A 23,756-nucleotide genomic window follows, 5' to 3' on the forward strand; every position below is an offset into this window, starting at 1 on the left:
GTTTAACTACTTTGTATGCAGACTTTAAATCAATTCTTGTATTATCTCCCTTTCCCTTCACCTTGCTCCCTGATGGCCATTTTTCTTTTGTGGGGGTTTAAGCTTGAATATTTCCAGGATTCTGTTTTCAAATTCATCTTGTGTTTCAATGGTATTTCCATCCATGGTCATTTAGAATTGAATTTCTTCTTCCTTAAGGCCATCTACTTTCTAGTTTCTGATTTTTCATTGCTTTGTCATCTGCTCTTTTTCCTCTCTTTTTTTCCTTTGACCTTGGGGATTTATTCATTTTCCCCCTTGTTTTGCTTTAATGAGGTTTTATTGAGTAATAGAGAAATTTATGCAATCTATCATGTTTAATCAGAAGTCCTTCCTATTATACTAGATCTAAAATATAAATGTGTAGTCATGCTTACAATTCATTATTGACACCTTGTTCTTATCAGGATAAGGTTTAAACTCTTCAGCAAGATATATAAAAGCTCTTATGATAATGAATCTCATCTACGTCTCCAGCCTTATAACTGGCCCCAAATCTCATCTCCTCCATTCTTTACTCTAGCCATATTGAACTCTTTGTAGTTTACTGAATGTGTTGAGTTCTCTGCACTTTGTATTTTACTTCCTACTTTATTCAATATTTATTTGAGAGTTACCAGCATTGGATTTATAATTCAGGCAAGAAGATATAGATGAGGTTCCCTGAAGCAGCACTATAGAGTAAGAAGTGAAATAATCCTAGGATTGAGCCTTAAAGAAATCTAACATGTAGGATTGTAAGGCAGAGGAAAACATACAAAAAGAGAACAAAAAGGAGTGGATAAATAATAGGAGGAAATTTGGAATTTATAGTTCTGTGGGAAAGGGGCTGTTTTAAGATGCAAACAATAGATCTTGATGAAATATATGGGTAAGATGATTAAGAAATTATTTTGTTTCTGGCATGTAGGTTATTGTTCACCTTAAAAACAGTGGGTAAACACTGTTTTGACAGAATGATGATGACAGAGAAGGAGTTATCTAACTGTGAAACTGCCTTCTTCCAAAGTTGGAGGCAAGAACATCTAGTAAAAGAAAACAGAGTTGTGTAAATAGAGTAGTTGGAACTTTGAAGAGAGTCAAAATGAATTTTGAAATAGTTGTTCTAGAAGTATGAACATGTTGACTAGAGAAATGTAGTAGGGTTACTGGTTGATTGAAGATAGTAATGAGTACTGTACCATACTTCTAGTCTGTCCTGTTGTGGTCTGTATCTTCTAGCACTCACCTGGCAAGACACAAGCATGGGCATATTTTTATATGAAGTTTATATAAAATTGGTCTTATTCAGGGTTGGGTCTTTATTGACAAGGGAAAGTTAGAAAAAAGAGCAAATCAGTTTAAGGAGTGGGTGAAATAATACATAGTAGTCCACCCGTGTCTGTGGGGCCCCCTGGTGTAAGCGGGAAATCTCACTATATATAAATATATACACTATATTTTTTCCTATGCATAAATTTCTGAGATAAATTATAAGTTTAAATTGGGCATAGTAAGAGATTAACAGCAATGAAAAACAGAACAATTATAATGATATACTGTAATAAATAAAAGTTATGTGAATGTAGTCTCTTGAGAAAGTTAAGATAGATGTTAATATTTTTGGATTGGTTGACTACAGGTAGCTGAAACCATGGAAAGTGAAATGATGGGTAGGAGGATACTGCTGTTACATGAAATTTGAGCTGCATAAGGAAGTCAGGAGGACAATAGTGGGTAGGGAAAGAAATACTTATCATTTAATTGAATAAGTTTATAAGGGCAAAGGATTTTATTATGAAACAGGATTCAAGGTTGAAATATGGTCTTCTGGTTTCAAAGAGCTTATATTCTATGGACTGATTAATTATATAGACCTTTTATATTCAGATATTCTTACTTTTGTATTTTTGAGGTGTATGGTTGATATCTTCATTAACTTTTTGTGAAGTCCTCCTGGGCTAACTGAATTAGGAGATGTAGATAATTAGAGTAAAAGAGAGGATATATATATATATATATATATATATATATAGAGTCTATAAAGAAGACTGATAATACTAAAGGAGAAATAGACTAGAAATACAAAAGGAGATAGCTTTCATCAGCACTTTTAAAAAGAGAATAGGGATGGTAACTAGCAGTTATCAAAGGCATATGTCAGAAAGAATTATAGTCCTCAATTGTTTATTCTTTTTTGTTCCCCTGGAAGGTATTGAAACTGAAGATACTTAATATTTTCTTTTTCTTTTTTTCTGGCAGGGGTGGTGATACCAGGGATTGAACTCAGGGGCACTCAACCACTGAGCCACATTCCCAGCCCTATTTTGTATTTTCATTAGAGACAAGGTCTTACTGAGTTACTTAGTGTCTCGCTAGGTTGCTGAGGTTGGCTTTGAACTCCCGATCCTCCTGCCTCACCCTCCCAAGCCTCTGAGTATACAGGCAATCCTCCTGTCTCAGCCTTATACACGTGCACCACTATGCCTGCTACAGTATTTTCTTAAAATGAACTTTTTTCATCTTTGTGTGAAAGGAGAAGAGAGGATCATGTAATTTTCAATTTTGTATCATCAAAAGAAGGAACATATTGTATTCAACTATTTTATTCATCTAAGCACTGAAAAAATATAATTTTTGCTTTGCTGCAGTTACTGGCTTTTCTAGTTTATGCCTATTATAATTATTACCTAATAGTCTTCATTGTTTTCCTCTTTATAGATTTAGACATAGTTAACAGATAAATTATAAAATTTGATGCCAGTAAATTTTACCTCTTTGACTTTAGTTTTATTGAACAAGAAACTATGTTTTGAAAAATTTTGTGTATTTGATTGTCTTTGAAAGTTTTTGGTTTGAAAGATTTTTGGAAAGCATGCTTTTAGTGTTCAATTTTTAAATCTCTATTTTTCTTAAACAAGATGTTATAAAAATGCTCCCTCAATGTATGGATAGTTACGGGATGTATGTTTCATTCAAATTAAATAAAAGGAATATTTGCAATTGTAGAACAACAGCGGGAAGAGAAACAGGATACTTTTACAGAAAAATTAGTTACTCAGATCATAAAAAATCTTCAAGTGAAAATTTCCAACATCCATATTCGTTATGAAGATGATGTAAGTATTTTAAAAATATAGATATTTTAAAAGATACATTTATATGTAAGTCATTGTACTATTTGTTGATACTTACTTTATACTAGCCAGACTATTAAATAATGCTGAGAGGTTGAAAGATATAAAACTGAAGATAACATGATCTATTCTTTTTTTGGGAACTGAGGATTGATTGTGGGGACTCATGCATACAAGCACATGAATGTGTGTTGTAATTTTCAGTTGTTAATAGTGAGTGTTTGGTTACATTTTCCTAAACTGTTCAAACTCCAGATCATGAATGAAAATGCCTTGGAAATTACCAATTTCAAAATTAAGTACTTTTAAAAATATGCTACTTTTATCTCCTGGAAAGAGCTCTGCTCTAGGGATCAGTAGTGCTAGGCTTAACTAATTGTTTGAGCTTAATTTGTTGTTCTCTTAAAACACTGAATTATTTACTTTATAGTATTACTGTGTCAGTCTTTTTAAAAAAAATTTATTTTAGTTGTAGATGGACACAATACCTTTATTTAATTTATTTATTTTTATGTGGTCCTGAGAATAGAACCCAGTGTCTCACACATGCTAGGCAAGCTCTCTACCACTGAGCCACAACCCCAGCCCTGTGTCAATTTTTTTAAATAAACTTTTTTTTATAAACTAGAAAACATTGTGTAGGTGTATCATTATAGTATAACACAGATGTTAATATTTAGTATTTTAATTTGTTTTTTAAGAAAAATGTAGGAACCAAATATATTTTCAAAGGAAGAAATACAATGTTTTTGAATATTCAAATAGGATACTTCCTAGAAAGTTAACTTTTTCCATAAAGTGAATTTTGTTCAACTGTTAACAAATTTGACTAAGATTTTCTTTTTTCCCTCTTTAGATCACAAATCGTGAGAAACCACTGTCATTTGGTATTTCTTTACAAAATCTCAGCATGCAGGTACTTCATTTAAAAAAGTAATGACAATATTTAATTGTGGAATACAGTTATTCAGACTACAATTATGATTTGTATATGCTGTATTAGAAATAGTTTTGCATTTAGTTGTAGAAAAGTCATACATACAATTGGAATTGAGGGGAAAGTAAATTCACATTTATGAAACTGGAAATAAAATTTAGTTTAAAATGTGAGGGCCTATTATTATTGGTAACTACAATTTAGATACTTTTGTTTGCTTAAAAAATTGATTTTCTCCTCAGCACTGCAAAAATATTTCCAAACTTCTAATAAATAAGTACTAAATAAAAATAATAAGTATTTGTTTCTGAATCTTTGATTAGTCTTGAAAAACTCAAAAGAATTCATTTCCTCACCACCATTATTAGTATTGTCGCATACTTTCTCCTGTTTAATTGTGAAATAGAGCAATTTTGAAAATAAAGGAACACAGAGAATTCTGAAAAATTTGCTTGCATTCAGAATGAATAGTTGTTGAATTTGTTACTTGCTCTAAATATTAAGTAATTTTATAGGACTACACAGTTATAGATAAAGTTTAAATTCCTTTTGTTTTCAATTCACCCTTCTCATCTCCCCTAAAGATAAACATTCTCAGTATTAAAACTTTTATACAATATGTTCATTAAAAATGTAGATTTATTTGAAAAGTTTATATAAATATTTTATGTTTCTTCAGTACGTTAACTTTTCCACTTTACAATATTTAAAAAACTTGTTTTCCTCACATGTAATGCAATTTAACTTCTATATAGTTTTTTATTATATAGTTGCATATCTTGTATCTGTTGAGTTTTATGTATGATTTCATTTTTCATGGCTCTACCATAAGCAAAAACAAAAAGTGAAAAGTTACTCTAAAGTGGGCAGGGTAAGTTGTCAAATACTACTGTTATGTTGAAAATAAGGACAGAATACCTTGATTGCTTTAAGGAAAAATGTGTAGTTTTGTCTTTATATAGTTTATAAATCTTGTAATCTGACTCCGCGTAACATAACAGATTTCACCTCTTTTCTTTGTTTGTGTTATATTCTCTGGCCATACTGCGCTGTTTCAGTTCTCTGAACGTGTCATCTTTACATATCTTTGTGCCTTCCTTTTCTGAACAATAATTCCTACTTAGAATCAATAATTTCTACTCATATCATAAATTAGGTTAGTCATAAGCCTTTTTTTCAGGTGTCATTTCTGTAGTTCATTATATTAAGTTGATCATCATTTTATTTGGCAAGCTCTTTGTTGCCACTGCCATTTGGCAAGCTCTTTGTTGTCACAGTTAATTATTTAACCTCTGTGGTGACACTTACCTGTTTGTATTTACTTGTTTTAATTGTTTTGTTTTTGACCTCCATGAAAGCAGAGACTTTCCTGTGGTCCTTCTTTTTTTTTTATTTTTTTATTGTTGGTTGTTCAAAACATCACATAGTTCTTGATATATCATATTTCACACTTTGATTCAAGTGGGTTATGAACTCCCATTTTTACCCTGTATACAGATTGCAGAATCACATCAGTTACACTTCCATTGATTTACATATTGCCATACTAGTGTCTGTTGTATTCTGCTGCCTTTCCTATCCTCTACTATCCCCCCTCCCCTCCCCTCCCCTCCCCTCTTCTCTCTCTACCCCCTCTACTGTAATTCATTTCTCCCCCTTGTATTATTTTTCCCTTTCCCCTCACTTCCTCTTGTATGTAATTTTGTATAACCCTGAGGGTCTCCTTCCATTTCCATGCAATTTCCCTTCTCTCTCCCTTTCCCTCCCACCTCTCATCCCTGTTTAATGTTAATCTTCTTCTCAAGCTCTTCGTCCCTACCCTGTCCTTGGTTACTCCCCTTATATCAAAGAAGTCATTTGGCATTTGTTTTTTACGGATTGGCTAGCTTCACTTAGCATAATCTGTTCTAATGCCATCCATTTCCCTCCAAATTCTATGATTTTGTCATTTTTTAATGCAGAGTAATACTCCATTGTGTATAAATGCCACATTTTTAATCCATTCATCTATTGAAGGGCATCTAGGTTGGTTCCACAGTCTTGCTATTGTGAATTGTGCTGCTATGAACATCGATGTAGCAGTGTCCCTGTTGCATGCTCTTTAGGTCTTTAGGGAATAGACCGAGAAGGGGAATAGCTGGGTCAAATGGTGGTTCCATTCCCAGCTTTCCAAGAAATCTCCATACTGCTTTCCAAATTGGCTGCACCAATTTGCAGTCCCACCAACAATGAACAAGTGTACCCTTTTCCCCACATCCTCGCCAGCAAAAGAAACAATAAGAGAGGTAAATAGGGAGCCTACATCCTGGGAACAAATCTTTACTCCTCACACTTCAGATAGAGCCCTAATATCCAGAGTATACAAAGAACTCAAAAAATTAGACAATAAGATAACAAATAACCCAATCAACAAATGGGCCAAGGACCTGAACAGACACTTCTCAGAGGAGGACATACAATCAATCAACAAGTACATGAAAAAATGCTCACCATCTCTAGCAGTCAGAGAAATGCAAATCAAAACCACCCTAAGATACCATCTCACTCCAGTAAGATTGGCAGCCATTATGAAGTCCTGTGGTTCTTAATAGTCTTTGATTGAATGATTTTGGGGGGTGGGGTTCCAGGGGTTGAACTCAAAGGCTCTGCACCACATCCCCAGCCCTATTTTGTATTTTACTTAGAGACAGGGTCTCACTGAGTTGCTTAGCGCCTCGATTTTGCTGAGGCTGGCTTTGAACTCAGCAATCTTCCTTTCTCAGCCTCCTGAGCCTCTGGGATTACAGGTGTGTGCCACCACAACCAGTTTGAATGGTATATTTTAAAAACGATTATTAGAGCTTTGTGGTTCTACATAGTAGTTGAGTTCATTCTGACAAACAGATATGTTCAAGGAGTTTGATTTTGGTTCACAATCCACCCACTTTGTCCCTTCACCCACGTTTCCTACCTGTCTTTCCTCTCCTCTCCCATGCTTCTTTCTCTACTAGACTTCCTTTTGCTCCCTGGCCTATTATTTGTATTTGATTGGTTCTTTATGTAATTTTATCTTTCCTTTCCCTTTTCCTTTAGTTTACTCTAGTTTCTGCATATGAGAGAAAATATTTTGACCTTTAAGTTTCTGAGTTTGGCTAGTTTCACTTCCATTTCCATCTACTGGCACAGGCCATAATTTCATTCTTTTTAATGGCTGAGTAAAACTCCATTGTGTTTTTTTTTTTTTTTTTTTTTTTTGTGTGTGTGTGTGTGTGTGTTTCTTGCACTATGGGGGTTTTGTTAAGGAAGTCAGCACTTATATGACACTGTATTGTCTTCTAGCAGTTATAAATTTTTGTTCTAATTCCTAAGCTTTGATCCATTTCAGTTTGACTTTTGTTCAGAATGGGTGATATAGGTCTAGTTTCTGTTTTTTTCTACACATAGCTATCCTGTTTTCCTAGCACCACTTGTTAAAAAGGCTTTTTCCAAAATATATTTTTTGCACTTTTTGTCAAATATCACATGGCTGTAGAAATGTGGATTTGTCTCTGTGTTTTCCGTTCCTTTCATCTTCTTGTCTATCTTGATGCCAGTCCATGCTGCTTTTGTTAAGATAGCTTTGTAGCATAATTTCAGATCAGCTATTATGAGGCCTCCTTCTTTGCTTTTCCTACTTTGTATGGCTTTGGTTATCCTATGTGTCTTATTCTTCCAAATAAATTTAAGAATTTTTTTTTTCTAATTCTGTGAAGAATGTTATTGGTATTTGAGAGGGATTGCATTGAATCTGTATACTGCTTTTGGTAGTATGGCCATTTTGACAATATTTATTCTGCCAATTAAGAACATAGGATATCTTTCCATCTTCTAAAGGTTTTTTTCCCTAAATTATATATTTTTAATGGCATTTTCATGAGAAATTGGTCTTAGGTTATAATGACAGCACTCTGCCATTTTAAATGTAATGATCATTTTACTGCTCTTCTTTTTTTCCTTTTCAGACCACTGATCAGTACTGGGTTCCATATTTACAAGATGAAACTGAGAAACTAGTTCGTAAGGTAAAATAAATAAATGCTAACTCATTGACTTGAAAGAGACTTTTAGAAAAATAAATGAAAATATACATATAGATAAGAGTTAATGTGAACGGTTGCTATTTGCTTAACTCTGTCATATCACTCAATTATTTGAGACTTCTGAATGGCTTATGTTAATACTTCAAAGAAAATAAAACATAATTTGATTTATTTTCAGTTAATTCGATTGGACAATCTTTTTGCCTACTGGAATGTACAGTCTCAGATGTTTTATCTTAATGATTATGACAAATCATTGGTGAGTAAATTATTTGGATGTGTGCATATATGTTTGTTAGTATCATATTTTGTATAAAGTATAATTCATCATAAGTATTCTATCACTACCAGAGTTGGTATTTTTTTTCCTAGGTAAAATCCATTATCTATTTATACTAATAGGTGAATTACACAAGCATGAATGCACGTACACACATATATGCATATCTTAATATCTCCTAAAGCATTGTTTTGTAGTAGTTTAATGCTATATTGTTTAATTAGTTTAATATTTTCTCATAGCTAAGTGCTTTTAAACATTTTTTTTGCACATAATAGAATTTTATAGGTTAAAGATATATTGATGTGAATATAAATAAAAGCAATTTGTCTTTTAATAGGACAACTTGAAGAATGGTGTTGTTAATGAACATATTGTTCCACAAGGTTATGATTTTGGTAAGTGTATTTTATAAAATAAAAAGTGTAATTAATCAGTATAAAATGTACATTAACATTTTTGATATTACTGTTCTTTAATATTAAATTTTCTCTTGTATAGTTGAGATATCTATAATATATTTAATATATGTGAGAAGAAAGGAGGAGGGATGAGAATGGGAATGACAGTAGAATGAATTAGACATAGCTTTCCTATGTTCATATATGAATGAATACACAACCAGTATAGTTCTACATCATGTACAACCACAAGAATGGGAAGTTATACTCCATGTATGAATGAAATGTCAAAATACATTCTATTGTCATATATAACTACAAAGAACAAATGAAAAAAAATTGAAAAACAAAAAATTATCTTTTTTGTATGCTTAGGAGCTTTAGCTGTCATTCAGAACTACAGGAGAAAATGTCTAAAAACAAATACGGTAATAAATTGTGATAAATCTCTAAGGATTATATTCAATAAGGCTTATATTCAGTTATATTCAATATTAAGATAATGTTTATAAAGATATTTTGACATAGCAAATACAGCTTAATAAAACTAGCTGCTATAGCTTTAGTTGCACTGTGATCTTACTATTTTAAAAACATGCACTTAAAATTTTTCTTCTTTATAGTTTTTTGGTTTTTAAATTTTCTAAATGAATACATATTGCTTTTATAATGTGAAACAAGTTACTAAAATACACAGAGAAAAGGAGTGTCATTTCTTCAATCCTGAGGACACTCTTGAATTTGGCTGCCTGCTGTCATTAACCACAAAATATTCTCCCTGAAAGTATTTTTCTTTTTGTATTATTCTACCTTATTGATAACCTTTGTCAGTTTCCTCAAATGGCTCTTCTTATTCTTCCCCCTCTTAAAATATTATTTTCATTGTTTTGAATATAGTTTCATTTTTAAACTTGTTCCTCATAGGAAATGCTCAGAATAGAAGAGCTATCTATCATATATGTTTATGATTCTCAAATCTGTTACTTAAGGTTTGACTTATTTCTCCTTTGCCCTGTGGTCATTTTATATTGTATCAGTAAGGATCCAATGAAGAGAGAGAATTGAATATAATTTGAACAGGTAAAGTTTAATGTAAATAAATATTTACTGTTAGACAGGTTTGGAGTAACAAGGTGTTGACTAGTTAAAAAAAAAAGAAGAGAAATCTAAAAAATTTAGGAGTAGATGATAAAAGAAATAGCTTCTACCCTAGGGCTAAGATGAAGTGCCTAAAGAAGGACCCCTTCCTGAGGACTGAGGTGTAGACCTTGTTGGAGAGGTAATGGTTGTAGCTCACTGAATGGCAGAAAGTCCCTATTCTTCTATGCCCACAAATCTGTTCCCTGGTTAGCCTCATGGAGAGGTTTCTTACTGTCAGTACTTTTGTACAGGTCTTCCTAAGTAGGGTAGTAGGGGAAGTTGCTGCTCTATGCTCTACCTTCAAAAGGCTGATTCTAAATACCTTCATGCTATAGGAGCTAGTCAGTGGTTAAAGTCTGTTCTAAAGGAATGGAGAACCATTCCTTTGTAGAAGTTTGTTAAATGACCACACTGGAACCAGGCAGGATAAATCCTTCCTCTGTAGTGTCACTAGTGGTTTAAAGGTTATTATTATAATGGCTGGTAAAGGAAAAATATTTGAAGGACCTTAAACCATTTTTCAGAGCAGGCATAAAGGATAAATTTGGAATTCACAGGCAATAAATTCATAACTGGCATAATGCTAGGAAGGGGAGTTGTTTGTTTGTTTGGTACTGGGGTCTTGCTGTGTTGTTTAGAGCCTCGTTGAGTTGCTGAGGCTGGCTTTGAACTTGGGATCCTCCTGCCTCAGCTTCCCAAGCCACTGGGATTACAGGCATGTGCCACCATGCCCAGCTGGAAAGGAAGTTTTTATCATGAAATTTTCACTATAAATGATGAATCTTTGAGGACATATAGATAGATATGTTTAACCATATTTAAACATTTCACGATGTATGCATGTATTCAAACAGTAGATGACAACCCATTAATAGGTATAATTTTTATGCTTTTACCTATCAGTTAAGACATTTTAAAAAGTAGAGAAAACAGACTTTAAAAACAGTAACACAAAAATAACATGACAGAGTATGGATGAAACTAAGGACATGTAGCAAGGTGAAAAGTTTGTAGATCAACCAGTTGTAGTAAGTGCTAGTCCTTAGGGATGATTAAGAGGAATACATTATCATTGTATACAAATTAGTTTATAATTTGATGGTTGATGTCTGTCTGGATTCTGCTATTATTGGTCTCGCTCCGCATAGTTCTTATTCTTTTTGGTATGGTGGAGTGAAGGAAGCAGGTAATCTGGGAAAAACTGTCATCTTCTCTGCCCTTGTTTCACAAATTGAAAGGAGGAATAGGAAGATACAGAGAAATTTAGAATTCAAAATCATAAAACGAAAGTCAATTTTAAATATAATTGTTTTCATAATATTTCTAATAATCATTTTCTAAAACAGTGTACTTTTAGTGAAACCATTTTATTGGACTATTTTTCCTTATAGTTGAGTGTTGCTGCTTTTAAGCATTTATTGGTGTTCTGAGGGTGCGTTTTGTTAGCCTTATTCTACTTATGGAAGATAACATGAATTATAAGAAAAAAAAACATTTTCACTAATTAAGAAACAGTTCTTTGGACCAAGTTATGGCAGTGTGGACATTTAAGAACTGTGAAAAGGGTATAAACGAAATGAAAATCAGTGTTTTCAACTTGATACCTTTGGTGCCTTGAGACTTTTAAAGGATGACTGAATTTAATTTTTTTCAATTTCTATTATTTTTCAGTATTTCGCCCCATATCTGCTAAAGCCAAACTTCAGATGAATCGCCGATCAGATTTTGACTTTTCTGACCCCAAAATAAACTTGGAAGTTGAGTTACATAGCATAGCAATTGAATTTAATAAACCACAGGTGATTTTCTTTGATGAAATTTTAAGTTTTGAGTTATTGTTTAATCAAAGCAGAACTAAGATTTTCAATGTTTTTCTAAAATTCATAATGTTATATGGTATCATTTCATTAAAAAGTTGGTAATTTCACTTTTCAGTTGAGCAAAAAACTTCAAACATTTGAGAATTTAAATTTGTCCATTCTTTAGTATTTCAGTGTTATGGAGCTTCTTGAATCAGTTGATATGATGACACAAAACCTGCCATACAGGAAATTCAAACCTGATGTTCCTCTTCATTTCCATGCCAAGGAATGGTAAAAATGCCTTTTAAGTTTTTTTGTTTGTTTGTTTTGTTTTTTAATAATGATTTAAAACATATGGCAAAAATGTAAGTTTCTTAGACATTAGTTTTTTTAAGGTAGTCTTTTTAAGGTCTTGATACAAACTTTGATTAAATTGATTTGTGTCTGGAAATGTATGTAGTAGCTGTTTTTGTTAGTAACACTGACTCAAGGGGTTCTTTATAACCGTTTATAGCTAGAGATAATAAAATACCATAATTTTTATTTACTATAGAGGGATCAGTTATTTTGCAATTATTTAAAAACTATCTTGGTTTGTTTTCTAGCAATATCTTCTTTTTTTCCTTCAAACTTTCCTGTCAGACCCACTAAATCTATTTATTAGACATGAGTTTTAAAAACTGAGAAGGTTATAGAGTCTATATGGTAAAACTCCATTTTAAAATGCAAAGATATATTGTTATTCTAGTTTTTAAATAATTATCTAGTTTCTATAAGTTTCTATTACTTTTTTAGGTACGTACTTCAATTATTATTTTACTAAAAAGCCTTAATAGTTTTTGTGTAGAGCCATATAATTTTTAGCCAAAATTGAATGATTTTGCTTATTTTTACTTTGGAAAGAAGTAAGATTAATAATTAACGGATTGTTAATATAAACAGGATTGGGAAACAGCAAATGCTCAGATAATACATCTTTTTACTAATCTTAATATTATAGATATGATTGTTGTTAGAGTATAAGTTTTGTTTCAGACTGTTGATTTTAGAGTGTTATGTTTGGGGTGTTTCTTTTTGTTTTGTAACTAGGTGGGCTTACGCTATACATGGTATTCTTGAAGTAAATGTTTGCCCCAGCTTACGGATGTGGTCATGGAAGCATATTCGGGAACATAGACAAAAACTGAAGCAATATAAAGAACTGTACAAAAAAAAGTTAACAAATAAGAAACCACCTGGTGAAATTCTCATGTCTTTAGAGGTTAGCATTTAAATAAATAAAAAAAAACACAAAATAGTTGTACTGTATAATGCCTACATCAATATATTTAGTGATTCGTTATTCTAACTTTTAGTGACTGCACTTTTTTTTAGACACCTTTGTGCTCCTGTTCTAATTTCACGTAATAAAAGATCTTATGAAATTCTCCTGTGAGCTTTTGAAATTTAGGAGATTATATTTATTCTGAAGAGATTTGGGTTTATAAAGCACATGGTAACTTGAAGTCTCATGTTGTTTTTAACCTCAAAGCCAAAATAAAGTGTATGCTACACTTTTTTCAAACTTCTCTGTTGGTTTCCAAAGTTGTATGTTACTGGCATCATCAATCACATTTTTGCTGTTATCATCTAATTGTGCATTAATTAAGTTTTCTATATGTTCAGTGCTCATTTTTTGTATATATTTTTAGTTATAGATGGACACAATACCTTCATTTTATTTATTCATATTTTTGTTGTGCTGAGGATTGAACCCAGTACCTCACACATGCTGGCAAGGGCTCTACTACTGAGCTACAACCCCAGCTCCATTCCTCATTCTTGTAGAAACAGTTGTGCTAATATGTGCCATCCATCTTTCCTCATTCTAATTCTTCTTGTCCCTGAACTTGTACTGAAGTGTCATCTCTTGCATGAAGATCCCTGAATTTTCTGCCCATATTTTATAGTTAATACTCTGTCTTGAGATACTATCTGTGTATTAACTGTTGTGAGATACTATCTGTGTGTTAGTCTAAATCTTTTTGCATTTTACATATTCTAAGAGGGGCTATTTTACAAGATGGATGAAGTACAGCTTAAAGAGACAAAGGGAGTTAGCCTCTTGAAATTAGTGTAGCCATTCTGAATCTAGAATGGATTTCCAATTAGAAACTCCCTGAAGATTGAGTTTTACTTTTATTTTTAAGGTGGGACACTTTCTGAAGACCCAGTGATAATTAGGAATGCTTGGGTTTAGAGGCTATGGGTGGTTTCAGATTTCCTTATTTAGTTTTGAATCTTAAGCAGAGGCCTTCAAGTGTGCTGAGTAGTAGAATCCTGAGTTAAGCTATTTTTTAGATAATAGTAGGTCATGGTTGCATGTATGTATCTTTTATCTGTGGGACAAAAGTAGCTTGAGCATACTACTTGAAAGTTATAGAAATGAGTATATATGATGAGGGATTTAGCTTATCTCAGTTTATTTTATAGCTGTTACAACTGTGAAAAGTGTAAAGATTAAAAAAATGTTTTAGCAAATTTAGCTAGGTCTACTTGGAATATCTTAATGATGCCATGCAAGCTGTACATATATTATGAAGGATTTATAATTATATTTTTAGTTGAAAATGATATTGATATTTTACCTTTAGCTATATTAAAAATCCAAATAAGATATTTAAAACAATGTATATATGTATCTATACTTCTTACAGAGTTTGTACTCTAATATTTATGACACGTATGATTTTTTTGTTCAAAATATTCTGTATACTAATTTTCACTTTGGTGTATATACATACACACACAACACACACACAAGTGTTGCCTTTCAGAATTTAACAGATATGTTTTGTTATATTGGTAGATTCTTTCTATATGAGAGAGCTTCCTCTCATATTTTTCTATAGTATAGCAGTTTGTAGATTTATATACTAAAGTTATTTATGTACCTTTATTTATATAACATTACCACATTTTCTTTTATATTTTCAGGAGCTGGAAAAAGCCTTGGATGTCTTTAATATAACTATAGCTAGACAACAGGCAGAAGTTGAGGTAACTTCAGATTTTTCTTTCAATTAGTAAGAATAATTCTGAATTGCATATGGTTATGACAGATATTTTGTTATTAATATTTTGTATTATAAAGTAGTTTCCTAAAAGGGCTCAAATTGGCATTTTTGCATTATAAGAAAATTTGATTTCATTTTTTGCCATATCCATTTAAATCAGACATATTTTTATGGAAAGAAATTCTTTTGAAATAATTGGGCTTTTCAAATATTCAGAGTTCATATGAAAGTGAAAGCAAGTAGGGGTCACCCTTCCTCTCCCCTGTCCCAGTCAACAAATCTTATAACAGGAAGAACTATGTGGTAATCCTAAATTCTTATGTTTGGCTAATTGAAGTTACTGGGTTATTTTTTCAGTGTGTTTATTGTTTACATTCATTCAGGTAGATAATTTTGAAATACCATGTATCCATTTCTTTTGATTGCTAAAAAATGGATAATTTGTCATTTATTAAAAAATTTGTTGATTTTAGTTAAAGAAAACTGGACACAAGATTTATAAAGAAGGAATAATTGATCCAGAGGATAACAAAGGATGGTTTAACTGGCTATGGACTTGGTCAGAATCACATACTAAAGAACAACCAGATGTTAAACCTGGAAGTATGTCCATTTCATTTTACAGTAGAGTAGTTAATCATCACTTGTGAAAATAGAGTTTTGCAGAAAATTTCCTAATTAAATAGACATTGTGTAAGCATATGTACATGATTATATTCAGTTTAAATTTATTATTAATAAAGTTATTGTTTAAGCATTTTAATATGTACAAGCAAATAAATAATTTATTTTTATTTTTATTTCTATATGACAGTGTAATGCATTACAATTGTTATTACACATATAGAGCACAAAGTGTTCAGTATAGTTAGCCATATTTTGAGCTCTTGCTTAAAACAAACATTTAGAAATTTATATTGCTCAATTTATATGTTTAGTAATTTTGTATTTTAGGAAAGTAACTTCTAAAAGTACCATTGTCATTCTAATATTAGTTGATACTTAAAAATATTAGAAAAGGAAAAATAAAATTTTCATATTATTTCTGAAGGCAGGTAAATTATATTTCAGTTTTTTATTGTTACCACCTGAAATTTCAAAGTTCTTGTTTACAATTTGTAGTTCTGGAAGAAATGTTGACACTTGAAGAAAAGGCTTTACTCTATGAAGCAATTGGCTATAGTGAAACAGCAGTTGATCCAACCTTGCCCAAAACAGTAAGATGTTTTCTTACCTAACACCTCTGAGTTTAGTGTTGGATATGTCTATTTTAATTTTTCTGAGAAATATGTGCTACTACCTTTTTTCTCTGATCTGTTTCTGAGTCTGTAAATATTGCATTTATTTTAATTTCCAAGGTAAGAACAAAAATTATCCTTTACTTTTTGGTGTTACTGTGGTATTTCTTTGGGGGAATAGATGAAGGATTGTTTCTAAAGTATTTTGTGTTTTTGAAATGAATGAATTATATTAAGTAAGATTTTTTTTTGTATATATATATATATATATATGTATATATACATACACACACACACACACACACACACACACACACACACACACATATTTATGTATTTTTTTTTCATTTTATTCTTCTGGTTATACTCTAGTTTGAAGCCATGAAGTTTTTTGTTCACTTGAAAAGTATGTCCATCGTTCTAAGGGAAAATAACCAAAAACCTGAGCTGATACACATTGTAGTAGAAGAATTTAGCACTTTAATTGTGCAAAGACCAGGAGCACAAGCAATCAAGTAAGTAATTATTTGCTTTCACAGGTTAAGAATCCCTAATCTGAAATTCTGAAATGCTCTAGAATCCAAAATTTTTGAGTGCCAACATAATACCACTAGTAAAAAATTTCACACCAGATATTATATGATGGGTTATAGTCAAAATGCAAATGCACTAAAAACATTTGTATAAAATTATCTTCAGGCTCTGTATATGAGATATATATAAAATGTTAATTCATTTCATGTTTAGACTTGAGTCCCATCCCTAGGATATCGTGCCTATATACAAACATTTAAAAATCTAAGGAAATCCTAAATCAGAAATATTTCTAGTCCCAAGCATTTCAGGTATGGGGTACTCAACCTTATTTAAAAAAAAAAAAATTACTGAGACTGAACTTGAATGTATCCTTTCTGTTTTTAGGAACCTATTTTTTCTAGTAACATGATGGGTATGTTTTGAATTATTAATGTATCAATTCTTAATTATAATAAATGTTCAGTAGAAAACTGCATGCCAATGAAACATAGGACACTAAAGAAAAATACAAAAATGGGCAGAAGTCATGCCACAGTAAAAGAAACAACATTAACAATGTAGTTTTTAATCTGGCAATATCTTTATTTTACTGTCAGCCAAGATCTTTCCCAAGAGACTACTTGTGGGATTAACACAGTATTGCTCATGTCTTAAAAGGGGCAGTAACAGATAAAACAAAAACACAGACAGCTAGAGGGAATTCCCAAACCCAAGCTCAATAAACAGATGAGAACCTAAGCAGACCAGAAAAGAGCAAATATCCATAGGTTTGAGTCTACTTGACTACACCAGTAACTCCACAGATGTTCCCACATAGAGGGACAAGATGGTGTGGAATCAAGAGTCTCAATGTGCACACCGGGGGACTTACCAGATGGCCATGGGTGTCATGACTTTACTGAGTTCAGTTTCCTCTTTCTCAAAGTGGACCAAGATGGAGTAGTCTGATAAGGGAGGGAAGGCCAAAGCAAAAGGAGCTTCTGCAGCTTCTGGGACAACCCCTCAGTCCCTCCCTTTACTCAAAGTATCAGCTCTTCCAGTTCCACCTGAGGCAGACTCACTGGTCTTCTAACTCTCCTGCAGATGGTTCTCCATAGGTTTGCCAACCACTTGATATCCTTAGCATGAAAGTGGGATTGCTTGGAGAGCCAGGCCTGCCTAAGAAAATTGGAGTGGGGGCTGTTCTTGGGTCCCATCTGGGGTACCAGATTTGTTACTGAAACCTCAGTCCTTGTCCCTGATGCTAATCCAATAATGAGAACACAGTTTGAGAAAAAGGAAAAAGAAGTTTTATTGCTTTGATAGCAAAGGAGAAACAGGAGGGTCTCTGGTCCCAGAGGCTGTGATTCTCTCCTTTGTTCTCTTGATATATAGTATATTACCGCAGTTGACTTTCAGATTTTAAAAGATCATTATGTTCCTGAAATAAACCCCATTTCGTCATATGTATAATCCTTTTTTAAATATTGCTAGATTGGGTTTTCTTTTATTTAGTTGAAAATTTTTTAGATCTATTGACCTATAGTTTTCTTTTGCTTATGATATAGTCATCTTTTTTTTTAAATTAAGGAAATACTTGTTCTCATATAATGAGTTGTAAAGTGTTCCTTCCTCTTTGACAAACTTGGTAAATAATTTTTAAAAATTCTAATTTAAATATTTGTTGGTAGAATTTACCAATGAAGTTATTGAATCTTGAGCTTTCTTTGTTGTAAGTTTATAATTACTGGATAATATGGTAATAGCTTCTCTTTTTTAGTAGTTTTTTGCCTTTAATAATTTGTTTCATCTAAGATCTTATTTCTTTGCATATAATTTATAGTATTACCTTACAATTCTTTTTCATTCTTTGAGATTGGTAGTACTATCCTTTTTCATTTTTGATCTTAGCAATTTGAGTCTTCTCTCATTTTTCTTAGTCTAGATAAATTTTGTTAATAGTTCTAAAAAAACCCAACTTTGACTTTGTGGATTTTCTTTATTTCTCTAGTCTCTCATTCATTACTTATCCTCTAATCCTTATTATTTTCTTCATTCAGCTTACATTAGGTTTTGCTTGCTCATTCTTTTATAGTCTATTTAAGTGTGTTTACTGCCTATAATGGGTAGAATTTTGTTCTCCAAAAAGTAATGTCAAATCCTAATTCTAAGTAACTGTGAATATAACCTTATTTGAAAATATGGTCTTTGCAGATGTAATCAAGTTAAGTTGAATTCATGATAGGTTGGTATGTTGGCCCTAATCCTGATTTGTGTCCTTACGAGGAGAATTTGGACCCAGGTTCAGAAAACAAGGAAGATGAAAGAGAGAATATGAACATAGATTTGAAATACTACATTGCAACAATGGCAGAGTTGCAGAATGTTCAAGCCAATACTTACCAGCAGCTCAGAATTTTGGAGAGAAACAAGGAACAATTGCTTCCTCTAAGCTTTCAAAAGGAACTAATTCTACTGACACCTCAATTTTAGATTTTTTTTTTAAAGAGAGAGAGAGATAATTTTTTTTTAATATTTACTTTTTTTTTTTTTTAGTTTTCGGCGGACACAACAATTTTGTTTGTATGTGGTGCTGAGGATCGAACCCAGGCCGCATGCATGCCAGGCGAGCACACTACCGCTTGAGCCACATCCCCAGCCCTCAATTTTAGATTTTTAATCTTCAGATCTGTGAAAGAACAGATTCTTAAGTATTCCAGTATGTGATAATAGAACAGATTCTTAAATCTTCCAGTATGTGATAATTTTTATGACAGCCCTGAGAAATTAATGCCATAACTTTTCCCAACTCCTTTTTGAAAGGACGCTATTCTGTGTCCTTTTAGTCTGTTTCATTATCTCAGATGGTGAGATAGTGACTTGATAGAGATTTCTTTAAATGCCTGGGATCAAAAGGAAACAAAGTTAAACACTCTTCCAGCTCTGCTTTGAGCTCTAACATTTCTTTAATGTTGTGCCAGGCTACCTATAACTCTGTCTTTGCATAAACCTCCTCCTTTTATGCAGTTCACAGATTTACTAGACCTGTTAATCTAGGTTTTTGTCAGGTCTTCTTTAGAAAATCTCTGATCCTGGGCTTAAGTGTTGCTCTTTGGTTTCCATGGTACTTTCAGTGGGGATTTTGAGTCTTTATTCCTCCTAGAAACTTTCTTTTGAACCTCCTTCCCACACTTTTGGGTCTGTTTGGTGCTTTCCCTAATCATTGTCCCATGTCCTGGCATCTGTGATATGGGCATTTCTTTAAATTTTGGAACTGGTACTGCCTCTTCCTGGATGGTGGGAGTATGGAATGAAGGTCATCCTCTGTGCTGGTATTTTGGGGAACCTCCAAATAGATTACAACATTTGACCACAGTATTTGAAGAACAAGGTTCCTGTAGTCCCTTGGCATCAGTCAGCCATAGTAGGAATATGAGCCATTGTCCCCATGGCAACCACACTACTGGAGAAAGGGGAATGGTAGATAGTTAAACAAAAATGCCACAATGCTTTGTTTTTGAAACCCAGTGTCCTTTTTCATTAAGCACTTTCCTGTTTGTTAAAAGATTTTTTTTTTAAATTAGATTCAAGGGTTCCAAAAAAAGTTGATTTTTGTCCATCCTTGTTAGCTTATAATTGCTTCAGTGGAAGGATTCTTTGAATGCTTTATTTTGCCATTTTATGTGATATTCTTCTTTTTTATTTTGGACTCGGGTCTCACTGTGTTACCCAGGCTGGCCTCCCAACTCTTGGGCTCAAGTGGATCCCCTTCCCTGTTTCCTGAATGGTTGGAACTAGAGGCATGCTGGGCCTGGCTGTCTTTTAATATTATCGTTAAAGTGGTTGGATTATGTATGCAATTTTGCTTTTAGTTTTTTTTATTTCTCATGATTATTTTGTTCCTGTGTTCCTCCTTTACGTGCCACCTTCCATTGGCTTTTCTAGTTTGTCATTTTAATTCCTTAAATAATTTAAAAATATTCTTACGAATTAATTTCTTAGGTGGTGTTGGGCTCATAATATATACCTTGACTTTTTACAATTTACTTCAGATTTATGCTAACTTTACTCTGGTCAGACATAGAAACTTTATTCCTATGTAAAACCCTTCCCTTTCCCCTATTTTTGCACTATTATTTCTAAATATGATACTGCATTTTATATTTATATAAATATATATGCACACATTATATAATTTTTGCCTTATATAATCATATCATTTTATAAAACTTTGTGAAGAATGAATAGTAATAAGTCAATGCATTGATGTTTTTTGTTATTGTTTAATATTTACCTTATTTACTGGTGTAGTTCTCTTCATTTCTTCCCATTTATTCCAGTTACCATCTGCTATTAATTTTCTTTATTCAATATAGCTTTATTCCTATCCTTTTGCTTTGTATTATTGTTATTTAACTTAATTTCTCTCTGCTATGGGTCCCAAAATATAGTTTTATAGATAATGTTTTATGCAATTATTTTTAAGTAATAAAAAAGAAACTGAAAAGCAACATATAATTATGTTGTCTTTTATCATTACCTATGTAACTACCTTTACACAAGCTTCATTTTTCCTTGTAAGTTTACATTGATGACTGATACTAATTTCTTTCAGCCTAAACAACTTCTGTCTGTATTTCTTTTAAGCTAATTTTGCTAGTAATTAATTCTGTTGAGTTTTTGTTTATCTTGGAATATTTTAAACCTTACTTTTTTTTTGAAAAACAATTTTGCTGGTTTTAGGACTCTTGGTTAACAAGTGTTTTCCTTTGTTCCTCAGCTGGGGATTGAACCCATGGCCTCTCATATACTATCAAACACTCTACTACTGAGCTACTGTGTTACACGCCCAGTTTGACAAGTGTTTCAGCACTTTCAGTGCGCTGTGCCACTGCCTTCTTGCCTCCATTATTTCTGCTTTTCTTTCTTATTGTGGTTTCAATGTATTATGAATCATTGTTGTTTTTGGTGTTCATGGGATTTTTCTTTATCATTTAGTATTTTTTTGGGGGGGGTTGCCAGGGATTGAACTCGCGGGCACTTGACCACTGAGCCACATCCCCAGCCCTATTTTTTTTTTTTTTTAATTTAGAGACAGGATCTCATTTAGTTGCTTAGTACTTCACTAAGTTGCTGAGGCTGGTTTTGAACTCACAATCCCTCTGCCTCAGCCTCCTGAGCCTCTGGGATTATAGGTGTGTGCCACTGTGCCCTATTTTTTTTTTTTTTTTTTAATTTAGAGACAGGATCTCATTTAGTTGCTTAGTACTTCACTAAGTTGCTGAGGCTGGTTTTGAACTCACAATCCCTCTGCCTCAGCCTCCTGAGCCTCTGGGATTATAGGCGTGTGCCACTGTGCCCGGCTATCATTTAGTATTTTAATTATGATGTGTCTGGGTGTGAATCTCCTTGTATTTATACTATTTAGAGTTTATTGAAGATTTTAGATATGGAGATTAGTATTCTTCATCAAGTTTGAGAAATTTGCATTCTTATTTCTCCAAATTTCTTTTGCCCCATTTCTGTCTTTTTCCATTGTGCATTAGCTGTGCTTTTGGCCCGTTTCTGTGTGTCTTCTTCCCATTGTGCTTTAGGTGATGTGCTTGATGAGTTCTACATTTCTCTGAAGCTCTATGCATTATTGTTCATATTTTTTTTTCGTTCTATTTCCTTAGATTGTACTATCTGTTAATTTGTCTTCAGTTTAGGTAATTCTTTTTTTCCCAGCTCAAATGTATTGTTGAATCTCTATAAAATTTATACATTTCATTTATTGTATTCTTCAACTCCAGATTTTCCATTTAAAAAGAAATTTCTTTTTCTTTATTGATATTTTTAAGTTGATTGGTCATTGTTACATCTTTTTTTAATTTATTACATATGTTTTTCAAATATATTGTTAATTGGTGCTTTTAAGTCTTTATCCAGTTCAGCATTTAGGCCCCTTCAAAGATAGTCTTTTGCCTGGTATTTTTTATTATGTTTCAGTAACACTTTTCTCTTTATATGCATGTCTTACAATTTTGCGGTCAGATTATAGCGTTTCAGATTATAGTGTCTGAATTCTGATATCTACCCACTCACATGTTGACTTCTTATTGTTTTAGTCATTTGTTTATGTTAATTTGAGTGGACTAGTGTGCAAAGCTCTGATGTCACTGCTGACTTATTTTTCTGATTTGTATCTTTTAGCCTGTCTTTCTAGAGGTTGTCCTTATGTAAGCACAAGCTACTTACTAATCAAAGGTTGTGCTTAAGACCCCCAAACCAGTAAAATATTCATACTTAACTGTGAATCTGTATGTGGCATAGAGGCTACTTTCATAGTTCAAGGAGTTTACTTTTTGTGTTTAGGTTGGGAATAGTAGCTCATGAATTCCTTCTTTGGAATAGGAAAGATCTATAGTGGACCAGGGATGAGTGTGAATGTGTTAGTTATTTCTTAATCATAGGAGTCTTCCCTGAGTTAGACTCTGATTATTGAATGATTGGTAAAATTTGTCCTTAAGCATCTTGAGCCAATATGAGTTTTGCCTTTATTGATACAAATCTTATTTTGTTGTCTTTTTTTTAACTTAGGGAAACTAGGTTTTGCTATTTCTTAATTTAATATTTAACTGATACATACAAACATAAAAATTGTGTATATTCATGGCATATGACGTGACACTTGTATACGTGTGCATGTTGTATAATATTTAAAGCAGGGTAAATGTATCTCCTCAAATATTTGTCATTTCTTTATGGTGAAAATATTCAGAATCCTTTTGTCCCATTTTGAAATACACAGTACATTTTTGTTGTCTATAATCACTCACCCTACTGTGTAATAGCACACCACGAATTGTACTTCTACACAGTTATGACTTAGTATACATTGATCAATCAAGTTTGTTATTCTATATTTATTCATTTTATCAGTGCATTATAATTATACATAATAGTGGGATACATTGTGACATATTTTTACTTGCACATAGCATAATTTGGTCAATTTCATTCCATAGTTCTTCCTTATTGGTTCCCTTCCTCCCCTCTCCCAGTCTTCTTCTTCTCTCTTTTTTCTTTCCCATATCAGGGATCGATTTACCATTACCATTAGCCACATCCCCAACACTTTTCTATATTTCATTGAGACAGGGTCTTGCTAAGTGGCTTAGGGCCTCACTAAGT

At 32.5% G+C, this 23,756-nt stretch overlaps 1 protein-coding gene across 4 annotated transcripts in view; it reads left to right on the forward strand.

Moving 5' to 3' along the window:
* The window catches only part of VPS13A (vacuolar protein sorting 13 homolog A), a 250,011-nt gene that overhangs the window by 37,777 nt on the left and 188,478 nt on the right, over positions 1 to 23,756 (forward strand). For all 4 annotated transcript variants that reach the window (XR_014020362.1, XM_081278758.1, XM_081278759.1 and 1 more), the window contains exons 6-17: positions 3,028 to 3,137; positions 4,012 to 4,071; positions 8,073 to 8,132; positions 8,329 to 8,409; positions 8,771 to 8,828; positions 11,643 to 11,770; positions 11,958 to 12,064; positions 12,863 to 13,034; positions 14,750 to 14,812; positions 15,303 to 15,432; positions 15,952 to 16,046; positions 16,440 to 16,582. Coding sequence is in view for 3 of the 4 variants with exons in the window: in XM_081278758.1 (XP_081134884.1) it covers positions 3,028 to 3,137; positions 4,012 to 4,071; positions 8,073 to 8,132; positions 8,329 to 8,409; positions 8,771 to 8,828; positions 11,643 to 11,770; positions 11,958 to 12,064; positions 12,863 to 13,034; positions 14,750 to 14,812; positions 15,303 to 15,432; positions 15,952 to 16,046; positions 16,440 to 16,582 (1,207 nt within the window). In the remaining variant the exon portion in view is untranslated. The remainder of the gene's footprint in view (positions 1 to 3,027; positions 3,138 to 4,011; positions 4,072 to 8,072; positions 8,133 to 8,328; positions 8,410 to 8,770; positions 8,829 to 11,642; positions 11,771 to 11,957; positions 12,065 to 12,862; positions 13,035 to 14,749; positions 14,813 to 15,302; positions 15,433 to 15,951; positions 16,047 to 16,439; positions 16,583 to 23,756) is intronic.

This window comes from Spermophilus citellus (assembly GCF_964194105.1).
Source record: "Spermophilus citellus genome assembly, chromosome: 2".
Classification (NCBI taxonomy): Eukaryota; Metazoa; Chordata; class Mammalia; order Rodentia; family Sciuridae; genus Spermophilus; species Spermophilus citellus.